Source organism: Cydia fagiglandana, chromosome 26, assembly GCF_963556715.1.
Source record: "Cydia fagiglandana chromosome 26, ilCydFagi1.1, whole genome shotgun sequence".
Lineage (NCBI taxonomy): Eukaryota > Metazoa > Arthropoda > Insecta > Lepidoptera > Tortricidae > Cydia > Cydia fagiglandana.
Window position 1 is genome coordinate 714796 of NC_085957.1, and position 12776 is coordinate 727571.

General features: G+C 41.4%; 2 protein-coding genes across 2 annotated transcripts in view; both read right to left on the bottom strand.

The window, feature by feature from the left end:
* Positions 1-7217: 7217 nt before the first annotated feature.
* Positions 7218-7862, bottom strand: LOC134677253 (uncharacterized). The gene has a single exon (XM_063535685.1). The coding sequence runs from the start codon at positions 7860-7862 to the stop codon at positions 7218-7220; it is 645 nt and encodes a 214-aa protein (XP_063391755.1).
* A 3132-nt stretch (positions 7863-10994) lies between these two features.
* The window catches only part of LOC134677537 (zinc finger protein ZFP2-like), a 32166-nt gene continuing 30384 nt past the window's right edge, over positions 10995-12776 (bottom strand). The window contains exons 16-17 of the mRNA XM_063536004.1: positions 12573-12668; positions 10995-12005 (exon numbers count right to left, since the gene is read on the bottom strand). Of these exons, the coding sequence (XP_063392074.1) occupies positions 11859-12005; positions 12573-12668 (243 nt within the window). The 3' untranslated portion in view covers positions 10995-11858. The remainder of the gene's footprint in view (positions 12006-12572; positions 12669-12776) is intronic.

Sequence of the window (12776 nt, forward strand, 5' to 3'; positions counted from 1 at the left end):
ACGATAAGCCTACAGACAATACACAGACATATTATACTACTCACGTACTCAAGCCAGCGATGTGCATGTAATATATGTATGTATGTGATGTGTATGCCCGCCTGATGGTAAGCAGTACGGCTAGCACCTGATGGGCGCGACGGTCGACAGGCGACAAAACGCCGCGACATAGAGCTCTCTCGCGAATCAGTAGCATAAGGTAAACGGCCCCAAGTTCGTGTTAGTACGTTATTTCGTTAGTTTTATTTTCTGGCGCAAATAATAAGGAATTCAAATATCTTTTATTCAAATTATACATATGAAAAAAATCTGTATTATTTAATCTCTTCAATAAAATGATAACCAATATTTTAGTGATTAAACTAAGAGTAATACGACGGTCGAAACTGTTAGACGGCCGCGAATAGCTGTGTTGTATGCGTGCACTTTTTTTAGGCGTAAGGTGCGCGCTCTCACTTGTTAAGCTTATAGGAAGGAAAAGCTAAACCCATTCGAATAAAAGTTTTTGGGAGTGTTTCTGTGGGTTCCTTAGTAATTGATTTGATAAGAAAAAAGATTAAATATATGCATAGAAATAACATAAAATTGCAATAAATCGACTCACGAAATAGCGGTCATTTTATCTTACGTGTGTCTCCTATTTCGTGCCACTAACGAATCAAGGATTTTCTAGATACATTTTGAGTGCTTGTTTTTAAATATAACAATAAAGATAATTAAAAAATAAATTAGAAAACAATTAATGTATTTCATGAAGTTTCGTATGAGCGAAATTCGGTATATGTTTTTTTCACTAGAATTCTCATAAAACGAGATTGAATGTGACCCGAGTTAAACATTTTAAGGTATGTTCCACGTATATTCTCATATTAACTACTAGCACAATTTTATTTATTATTGAAATTTGATTTATTTTTGTGTATGTTTATTTTTAACGTATAGTAAATTATTTTTTGTAAATATTTTTTTTTTTATTATTTTTTATTTATTTTATTTTATTTTTTTATTTTTTATTTAAATTAAATAGTTTGACTTAATCAAGTATTAAAGTACCCATATGGTTTACCTAAGTCTTAATTCAACCATTAAAGTCGACGAGTACAAAAAACTCAATTTAACATTTTTTTTTATTATTATTTTTAATTTGACCTTACAATTATTCGTAAGTAGGTAAGACCGTTAAATATTCAAAATGATTATCAGCAAATTATCAATTTATCACCAATTACTCTAAGAAAACTTTATGCCGAAACAGGGGACACGAATTCACGAATTTAGGAGCTGACCTAAATTTGTATCACGAAATGGGAGCCAAATAAGAGGTTCACGAAAAAATTTATATAAAAAAAATTTTCAACTAAAACCCTACAGTTTATACATTAAATTATTAACAAAGAACTAATATAACATATTCAAAAGCTTTCAAGGTATTGATATGCTTAGTAATATTAAAAAAAATACACAAACTCTCAACTCACTCTCAAGAGCCTTAACCTGCCGAAACAGGGGCCCTTTACCTTAAGAGCCGCACGACAACCCGCTGTCTCGCGGACAAATGTCAAAGCGACTTAATTTTGTCGCTTGACAGTTCCACGCGGGATACTATCGAAAATTATTAGTATCTCGAAAATAATTAATAGACATTTTTGATTTTGATTATCCCGCGTGTAATCATGTGCCAGCCGTACAGTTGGGATCTGCTCTAGATCTAGACCTCAACAGCTTGTTATACTTTTGATCATAATAAGATACGACTTTGAAGATCGCTCACGCTGTTTGGTGCATGTGCAATGAAGCGAAGGTCGTGCGTGAGACGCGCGCCAACCACCAACACGATCGTCTAGATCGTAACAAAACCTGAGAACCTACCGGGAACCACTTCCGACGTGTTGCCTCTCTGTCGCACATGTAAATTCGTACGTAAGTGTGATATAGGCAACACGTCGAACGCGGTTAGCGGTAGGCCCACAGATCAAACCCATATCAAATTGTTACATTGGAATCGACTCAAATGGGGGACAAATGTTACTCGCGTCCGCAGGAAGTACCCACCACTACCCTGCACGTGTCCCCTGGGTGGTGCTAAATGAGTAACGCCTTTTTAAAGGCAACAAGGCAATCAGAGGCTATCAGAAACGACCTACACAATGGCGAATACATGCGATATTTCTACACCGAGAAGATGCTCTACCCAGAGCCCTCAGACAAGGGATGTCGGACCCTCAGTACGCATTCTGCAACTAAATATAGAAGGTATAAGTTTAGCCAAAAGTGACTACCTGTCAAAGGTACTAAAGGAGTGTAGAATTGACGTTGTTAACATCCAGGAGACACACACAAAGGATGACGCGGATCTTGAGAGAAGAGCAAAATTACCCGGGTACGCCTTAGTTAAAGCCATACACCATCCCAAACATGGCATATCCACCTTTGTCAGGTCAACCATCTCAGATGTGCGGTTTGTCACCGCCGGCGCTGAGGACTGTGTCTACTACATCGTCATATTGGTGGAAAACATCTCTATAACAAATGTTTACAAATCCCCGAATGCTTCATGGCCTACGGTACTACTTCCTGTCCAACCACATCCGTCCGTGTACGTCGGCGACTTTAACAGCCACCACACAAGCTGGCGATATGCAACAATAGACGCGAATGGTGAACGCGTAGTTCAATGGGCTGACATGCACAATTTGCACTTGATCTTTGACGCTAAGGATAAAGGCACTTTCCATTCTGCTAGGTGGAAAAAGGACTACAATCCGGATTTGGTGTTTGTGTCCAGGGATCACCTCGACCGTCCACTCCCCTGTAGCCGCTCAGTATTGTCGAATTTTCCCAACAGCCAGCACAGGCCCGTGTTCGTGGAGATTGGTGCAAAGATACCTCTAAAACGCTCGATGCCCCTACCGAGATGGAATTTCTCTCGGGCGGACTGGAACAAATTTAAGGAACACTTAGACCTGAATCTGTCCTCTGCTAATTTGGATCCGGTAGCCTCCAACTACAGCTTTTTCAGTGAACTCACTTTCAAGGCGGCAAAAAGTAGCATACCGAGGGGTTTTCGGAAAGAATACATTCCAGGCTGGAGCCCTACAAGCGAAGACCTCTACAATGAGTTTCAGACTTCAGGCCTCCCTACCACTGGCGCCAAACTCCTTGCTTCCTTAGACGAGAGTCGTAAAGCTAAATGGGAAGCTGCTGTGGAAGGCATGGATTTTAAGCGGTCCAGCAGAAAGGCCTGGAGAACTCTGAACAGCCTCACTGGAAAGCACGCGCCTAATGGCACAGTATGCCCGAGTGTTCATCCAGATTCCATTGCATCCAGAATGGTTGAGCTCACGCGAGCAAAACGTGATGATGTCTTCACTAAAAAAATTCGGAAAGAACTCACAACGCTCAAGAAGAGCTCACCACTAAACCATGAACTGGCTGGACCCTTCAGCATAGACGAAACCATCAATGCCATCAAGCAACTCAAGAACAATAAAGCTGCTGGCCCTGACAAGATGTTCAATGAGTTTTTAAAGCATATGGGACCTGTCGCAGTTAGCTGGCTTGCAGCTATGTTCTCAAACGTCCTGGAAAATAATATCCTGCCAAAGGAGTTTAAACTAGCAAAAGTGGTCGCAATGCTCAAACCAGGTAAACCTGATCACCTTACCGAAAGCTACCGACCTATTGCTCTTCTTAGCTGTACGTTCAAGCTGCTGGAACGCCTTATCTTAACACGGATAGAACCTTTCGTGGAGCCTGTAATTCCACCTGACCAAGCTGGTTTTCGAAAAGGCAGAAGCTGCGTCGACCAGGTCTTGTCACTCACTAACCACATAGAAGCCGGTTTCCAAAAACGCCTAAAGTGTAGTGCAGTCTTTATCGACCTCACAGCTGCCTACGACACCGTGTGGAGGCAGGGTTTAATCTACAAGATGCTAACAGTAATTCCTAGCAGACAAGTGGTCAACCTAATTTCCAATATGCTGTCTGAAAGAGTTTTCGAGGTTTTCCTGGGTAGCAAAAAGAGCCGAAAACGCAAGCTTAACAACGGCCTCCCACAAGGCTCAGTCTTGGCACCAATACTCTTCAATCTGTATATCTCTGACCTTCCACGTACAGACTCTGCCAGGTTTATATATGCCGACGACATCGCACTCGTTACCCAGAGCAAAGACTTCGAGTCGGGAGCCCAAACATTGACATCGGACTTAAGAGCCCTGGCCGCGTATTTTAGCGCATGGAGACTCATGCCAAGCACGTCTAAGACCGAGGTGTCCTGTTTCCATCTCAGTAACCAGCTGGCCGGCTATCAGCCAACAGTTTATATGAATGGCAAAGCTCTTAAATACAACCCCTGCCCCAAGTACTTAGGCGTCACCTTGGATAGGTCATTGACATTTAAACACCACCTATCAAAACTCTCTCAGAAGGTCGCCACGAGGAACAATCTTCTCCACAAACTATGCGGCACGAGCTGGGGAGCTTCAGCTGATTGTCTACGCACCTCCGCAATCGCGCTTGTGTACTCGGCAGCAGAATACTGCGCACCAGTGTGGCTTGAAAGTGCACATACCCATACAGTGGATGTTAAGCTCAACGAGACCATGCGTTGCATCTCTGGCACTATCCGACCCACACCCGTCCACTGGCTGCCGACATTGAGTCACATTGCCCCTCCTCACCTACGGCGACTCCAGGCGCTGAAGAGGGAGGCGGAGAAGATCACTAATAATCCCGCAATGCCTGTCCACGAGGAATTCTGCCGCCCACCCCCTAGGCGACTGAAGTCCCGGAACCCACCCTGTGCCGCAGCTGAGAGCCTAAGCAGCTTTAACGTTTCGGATAGGTGGAAAGCGGAATGGTCTGCTTCGGCAACCCTGAATAGCCTTATATCTGATCCGACTAAAAAACCTAAAGGATTTGACCTTCCTCGAAAAATCTGGTGCCGCCTGAACAGGCTGAGAACTGGACATGGCCGCTGCAATTCAGCCACACACAAATGGGGATGGACGGCATCCCCACTTTGCGAATGCGGAGAGGAAGAGCAGACCACCGAACATATCTTTCAACGCTGCCCACTCCACTCATACCCTGGGCCTGCTGAGGATCTGAACACCGTAACGCCTGACTTGGTTGCTTGGCTTGGCAACCTCAAGGCTACACTTTGATTGCCCTTAATGCACAAAATTGCCATACGATTAAATAAAACTCACGTACCTATAGATAGGTACACGGTTGATTAAAAAAACAACAGATATTTTTATCTTTGGTCGCGACCCGAACAGGAGGTCAGTTCAAACCTAATTTTTGGCATCAAAAATTTTGTAATTTTGATATCATTCGCCTGTGCATCTCACTCGCTCCAATTCATTCGCCATCACACGCGCAAATGATAAGTATTTGAAATCATTTAGATACCAAAAGTATGATCGAATGGGCTTTCGGGCCAGGCCCTGGTTATATACTGTCACGCCCAAACTGTCTCGGTCAGTTGGACGTCCAGGCTTTCAGCTGCATAGGGTCAAGTTTGTTTATAGTTTTCTATTTCCAAAACCGAAGTTAGGATGCGAGCTGTGTCTACTCTACTAGGTGAGTTTAATCATACGTTTGTTAGTATTTTTTCTAGCAGTGAATAAATTTAGTTAGTTACAGCGAAGATACATTGATTGAGTAAGATGCGTAAAATCGAATGGTTACATGAAGGAATGTAGGTAAAACTAGTTATTAAAATATAATGAAGGAAAATCTAAAAAAATCCTCACTTCCTTATCTCCGCAGTTTGCACCCAAACAACTGATTACACCTGTACTGTTTACATTTGACGATTTGGCCTGTCTGGCCTAGTGGGTAGTGACCCTGTCTATGAAGCTGATGGTCTCTGGTTCGAATCCCGGTAAGGGCATTTATTTGTGTGATGAAGACATTTGTTCCTGAGTGGGTGTTTTGCATGTATCTAAGTATGTATTTATCTAATCTATCTTAATACAGAACAAAAAATAATTTACCAAATCGGTTCCGGCATCTTTGACTAATCGGGAAACATACGTTAAAAAACGATTACGACGAATTGAGAACCTCCTCCTTTTTGAAGTAGGTAAAAAATTGTAAAATAACAAAATCCGAAAATTTCACGGCCTTTCAAGTATTATGTAATGTACCGGTGGCCTTATTCGAGGTCAGACACTTGAATTTAACAATAGCATGTTATACTTACTTAATACTTAATTTTAATAATAGTTTGTATAAGTTTTGTTATTAAATTTGATATACGGTGAAAAAACAATAGCATGTTGTCACTTTTAACACTAGTTCGTTGAGCCCTTATAACATTTATAACAGTGAACGCACAATGGGCTTCAGCGCCACAGACCGTATACGTGCTTAAGTACCAATTTCCAACTTTTAAAAAAATCCACAAACTAAATCAATTAAAAGAAACCTGGCAAGTGCGAGTCGGACTCGCGCACGAAGGGTTCCGTACCATAATGCAAAAAAGCCAAAAAAAAAACGGTCACCCATCCAAGTACTGACCCCGCCCGACTTGCTTTACTTCGGTCAAAAATCACGTTTGTTATATGGGAGCCCCACTTAAATCTTTATTTTATTATGTTTTTAGTATTTGTTGTTATAGCGGCAACAGCAGTACATCATCTGTGAAAATTTCAACTGTCTAGCTATCACGGTTCTTGAGATACAGCCTGGTGACAGACGGACGGACGGACAGCGAAATCTTAGTAATAGGGTCCTGTCCCTTTGGGTACGGAACCCTAAAAAAACTCTATTTCATCATACAATCTGACCACAAAATTTCACTAGAATCGGTTAAGAATTTCGACCTGTAGATCTAGAGGACAATATCCGGACATACGAAAGCAAAAATTGCCAGTGACTAAACGGAGACGCTTCGGTTAATTAACGGACTCCTTATTTGGGATCACCCCTTATTTCAACGTGTTAAAAAAGTAGGGTGTCGGTTGCAGGGTTGACGTCAGCTTTGCTAGTGGTGGTGCAGCTCGGCGCGTGCTCGGACATCGTAACCACGCACCACTGTCATTATAAATTAAATTAAATTAAATTAAATTAGATTTATTTAAGACCAACAAAGGATCAATTTCGTTAGTGACACATTTTAATCTTACAATTAATGTTAGTAGGTATACACACACAACTTATTGACTATCTATTACATATATATTTACATAATAATATAATTAATTAATTTAATTTAAGCACATGTGGAGTGCACCACAGTGGTTCAGGTAGGCCCCATCAAACCTATCTGCATACATGGCCAGGATGCTGTTGGTGCTGTTCCTCACTCTGCATAACAGTGAAGTGGCTCTTTTGCGCATAATGGCAGCAAAACTATCCACGCGCGCCTCCGCAAACATTGTTGACGCGCTGCAGTAGCGAGGGAGCCCCATCAGCACCCTAAACGCATTATTATACTGTACGCGCAGGGCACTGTACTGTTTTTGCGTGTAGTTCACCCACAGACTACTGGTGTAAAAAGATGTACAAAAGGCTCGGAACAACGTAATCTTTACTGCCGGTGAGCTACACGCAAACCTGCGGGCAATCATGTTCGCCCTTACAGCCAGTGCCCTGCGCTCCCTTTCGACGTCGGAACCGTCCTTGAGGTCAGAGGTAATCATATGTCCCAGGTATTTAAAATTGTCTACCAACTTAAGCGGGTTATTGTTTAGTTGTAATACTGGGACTGTTGATGGACATTTACCTCTGACTCCAAACACCATCATTTCGCTCTTTACAGAGTTGTATTTAAGACCGTGTGCGGCAGCGTACTGCTCGCAGACCGTTATAAGCCTCGCGAGACCACAGGGTGACGCGCTCAACAGCACCATGTCGTCCGCGTAGCTAATGTTGTTAATGCAAACGCCCTGCACATGGCAACCGACATGTGTGCTGCTGAGCTCGGCAATAAGTCCATTTACGTATAGATTGAAGAGCTTCGGGGAGGTTAGCCCTCCCTGCCTTACCCCGCACTCCAAACTATACGGTTCCGACAACGCTCCCGCCCATCGAACGCTATTGACCTGTCTTGTGTACCAAAATTTGAAAATGGATATAAGATCTGGAGGTACCTCCATCTCCTCAAGCTTTCTCCATAGTATATCATAACAGACCAGGTCAAAAGCCCTCGACAGGTCGAGAAAGCATGCGTAAACAGGTGTGTCTCTATCAGTATAATACCTAACAGTCTGCTTTAAACACAATATAGCACTTTCAGTCGACAATCCGGGCCTAAACCCGAACTGATTGTCGTGCAGCTGTATATACTTATCTAGTTGTGTATTAAGCAGACTGTCAAGTATTTTTGCAACAACAGTGGCAAGTGAAATTGGCCTGTAGTTGGTCTTGTCCGACGTATCTCCAGTCTTGTTTTTAACAATCGGAACAACAACGGTTTTCATTAGTTCGGCCGGTAAATACGAATGCCCCAGACATAATGTATATAACATTGCCAGCACTCGAGGTAGGTGTGGGCCCGCACATTGCAGGTGTTCGATGCTGAGACCATCGTGACCCGGGGATTTGCCTCCAGACATTTTCTTTATCGTTTTAGTGACCTCCTCGGCGGTTATTTTAGTCCCGATCGTAATGGTCTCAGCCTCGCACCCTGCATGTGATGGTCCTAGTGGTGAGCGAACCAAAAATTGATCTTTAAAAAGTTCAGCAATCTGTTTGGGGTCACTTATACCATCGACACTCGCGGGACGACCAGGTTTAGTATTCATTCGATTCGTACACTTCCAAAATTGCTTAAAGTCTTTTTTAGAGTGAAATGATGCCATCCTATCAAGCTTAATTTGATCCTGGTTTTTTTGGCACCATTTCAATCGGGATTTAAACAACTTTCTGCTCTCGATCATGGACTCGTATACTGGACCCGAATTAGGTCTATTGTACCACACCCATGCTTTAAACATACGTCTGGCCTCCCCGTGAGCCTCGCGGACATGTTTATTCCACCCTATAACAACTTTATTTCTATTACACTTCGTATTAGAGCTACTAATTACAGCCGAACGTCTCAAGGCTTCTATGATATTCATATACAAGTTATCGATAGCAGCCTTATGCTCATAATTTGTACATAATTTATTTGCAAAAGCACATTCATGGAAACAAGCAGGAAGATCTATGCTACTTAATCGCTTATGACATTCACTTGTGAACAAGTCCCTCTGTTTCACATCCCTGTTACCCCAAATCACCTTATCTTTAACTATTATATCAAAAGACTGGATGTTTAAAACATTAAAATCGCATTCAATGATGAGCGGGTAGTGGTCCGACCATAACACGATTATGATAGCACCTTTACCCGACTCCGGAGCTACCCCGTCGACGACAACGCCTCCGTCTTATATATAAACGACTGCGGATTAACCGAGTTAAACCCTATCGACATAGCTAATCTGCCGCGACTAAAGGTGTTGTTTCTAGACAACAACGCCATTGATTACATAGACCCCGCTATGTTCCGTTCTTTGCCAACATTACAAAATATTAGAATTTGTAGTAATAAGTTACGCGAGCTGCCGATCTTCCCCGTGGACTCCTGTCCCAGCTTGTTGGACTTAAACTTAAGCAAGAACCAGCTCACGGGAATAAACGACCCGAGGACGTTAGCGGCATGCACGAGGTTAACGGACCTTGACTTGTCATCTAATAAAATATCGTACATCCACCCGGACGTATTTCACTCCTTAGCTAGTTTGTCATTTCTACATATAGCTAACAACAAACTGACATTTATTCCGGAGAACATGCTATTTACTCAGAACAAGCTTGCATTTCTATATCTTAATAACAACAGCTTAACTCATTTGCCGCATGATTTCGTTGGCAGTCTTAAAAGTCGCAACAAAGGGTTGTATTTTTTTTACTTCTATGCCAACCCCTGGCACTGCGCTTGTCTGCTAGAGCTGCTGGCCGAGGTGCGGCGAGTGGACCATTTGCATACAAATGCAGATTATGAGTATGACTATGACGGCACGAAGCCGAGGTGTGTGTACAGCGGCCCGTATCCGTGCCACCGCTCGCGCCCCACTGGGATGTTGCGTTTGTAGAGTGTGCTAATATCGCACACACATATACCTAAGCCACAGAATAAGTAATACTAGGAACAGAAGACTCACTCTCTAACAAACCGCGTCTGTTACGATCAGGACAGATATGGCCGCTAGGTGGCGACAGCGCCACGCGCGGCTTATGGCTGACCAAAATTGGTGTGGAACGGATATACTTTTAGCTACCTGTAGCAAAGCGACGAAATCGCGGAGTGAGCCACGCCTGCCTAAGCATAGAGTTAGACCAAGTATGTATTTGGATTTTTCGGGGAAACTTTTAAATAGGTGCTGCCTGTAAAGGTGTAACTTGAGTTTCTTATCGACACGTATACGTACGTACGGTATACTTCATCAACACGTTTTGTTGACACATGATTATGCCTATATATAGCCTTGGAAGATACAATTTATTGTTTCTATAAATTGTTTACTATGTACCTATAGTTCGTTTTTTTAGCATTAGATAGAACTTACAAGAAGGTAAGCGATATTGACATGTCTTTTAATTAAAAACGCTTTTTGAAAATCCGTAACTATTACTTATGAAAGCAGAAGAATATGAATTATCGTATTAGATTCATAATTGTTACATATTTGCCGTAACTTATTTTTAAAATGTGTTTATCAATTAAAAGACACATCAAGATTCCTTAGAGACCTTATTTCTAATGCTAAAAAAACGAACTATAACTAATGTTTATGAAAAACTAAATTTTTACATCAATGCAAGTTCATACTGTATTTTTATTAATAAGAAATAAAAAGATTATATATCTATTGCATTATATTCGATATTCCTAATTATTGTACTAAATGATGAATGTAAAATGTAAATACATATATTTACGAGTAAAAACAACATGTTTCTTTGATTATTTATTTCCTTACAATTCCTTACAAATAACTTTGTACAATCAAATATAAATAAATACTTAGGCTAATTCAGTTGTCATGTATGGTATTAAATATCCCGAACTTACATGTAAATAAAAAATTTAGGATTAAGCTTAATATTTACAGAAAACTGTATAGTCATTGATAAATATGTACCTACGCATAAATTGCTCACTCATCAGTTTTCTTACTTAATAATTATTAAGTTGTATGGGAGGTATGCCTAATACTTAATAATTATTAAGTTGTATGGGAGGTATACCTAATACTTAATAATTATTAAGTTGTATGGGAGGTATGCCTAATACTTAATAATTATTAAGTTGTATGGGAGGTATGCCTAATACTTAATAATTATTAAGTTGTATGGGAGGTATGCTTAATTCTTATTAAGCTTAAATATTATAAATAAGTTTTCGCAAAGCTCGGTTAAAACTTCTCATAAATAGGTTTTTATCTTTGTATGGAGTGAGCACTTTATTGTTACTTATTTCTCTACGGTCTAGCACAGTCCGCAGCTGCTTCAAATATATAGTGACGGGCAAAGTGGCCAAATATATGACACGTCTTAATTTCTATAGCCCCCCAAGTCCCACAAGCTTAAGATTTGTATTTTAATTTAAAACTGTGTTATTTAATAAAAGTTTCAATTCAATTGTCCTTGTGGAATAAGTCCTTTATAAAGGCCTCTGGGACTCAGGAGGATAGTAACAGGTATGTTGGTGTGTGTGGTTAGATAAATCGCAAAAGTATGTCAGTCGGCCTATTTAAATACAGCGCTATACAGTTCACAAGACGGGGCGATGTTACTTCAGTAATATAGCCGGCTCAAATCGGCGAAGGGTAAGCTGTATGTCAGTAGTGCGTATGTCAGTCGGGCTTGTCGCGCTTGCCGCGGTTGCGCGGCGGCGCGGGCAGCTTCTTGTGCACGTATTTGACGTGCGTGTGCACGGAGCCGGACTGCGTGAACGCCTTGCCGCATATATCGCACGCGTATGGTTTCTCACCTGTGTGTACCTGAGCAGATTAAATTTAGTTAAGATGTCTGTTGATAGAGATGACTTGTGATATCATAATTGGCGTCACAAAGTAGATAAATCGTCAAAATTCAGTTAACACATCGATACATTTTGGAGGTTTCAAGCGGTATGCCAGTACAGATATATAATACCTACTCACGTACTCAAGCCAGCGATGTGTGTGTATTTATGTGTCGTGGTCAGATCTTAGAATTGATCATTTCACGATGTGGCAACAATTCCGTGAAATTATCGGCTGGCCACTTCATGAAAAAGTCAAACCAAACCATATGAAGTAACCGATTTTAAACTGTTGACTTGTGAGACATACTAACATTGAATAATTTTACGGTTTAGACCCACTTGTTTTTAGTCACTCGCGCGACATGTTTCGGAGAGCCTAGAGCCTTTCTCAAGCACTAACAGTGCGAGCAGCGTTCACGACGGCCGTGTATCGCGTACTGCGTCTCGCCGCGTCGCAAACAAGTGACAAGTGAGTCTAAACCGTAAAATTATTCAAAATCATGAAGTAATCAATCATAAAATGGCTTTTCATGAAACTCACTGTTTTATGTTTCTGCAACATGGTCTTCTGCGTAAAGGCCTTCCCACACAGCTCACACTTGAACGGTCTCTCACCTGTGTGCTTGAGCAGATGAGTCTGTAAACACCATTCTCATTAACAGGGTGTTCAATGTCGCTAGTTTTTATAAGGGTGCTTATTTAACTTATTAACAAAGAATTATTATCTACATTTTACAAAGACATT

Coding starts and splice junctions, on each gene's coding strand:
- LOC134677253 (XM_063535685.1), bottom strand. CDS start 7,862: ATGGTGCTGTTGAGCGCGTCACCCTGTGGTCTCGCGAGGCTTATAACG.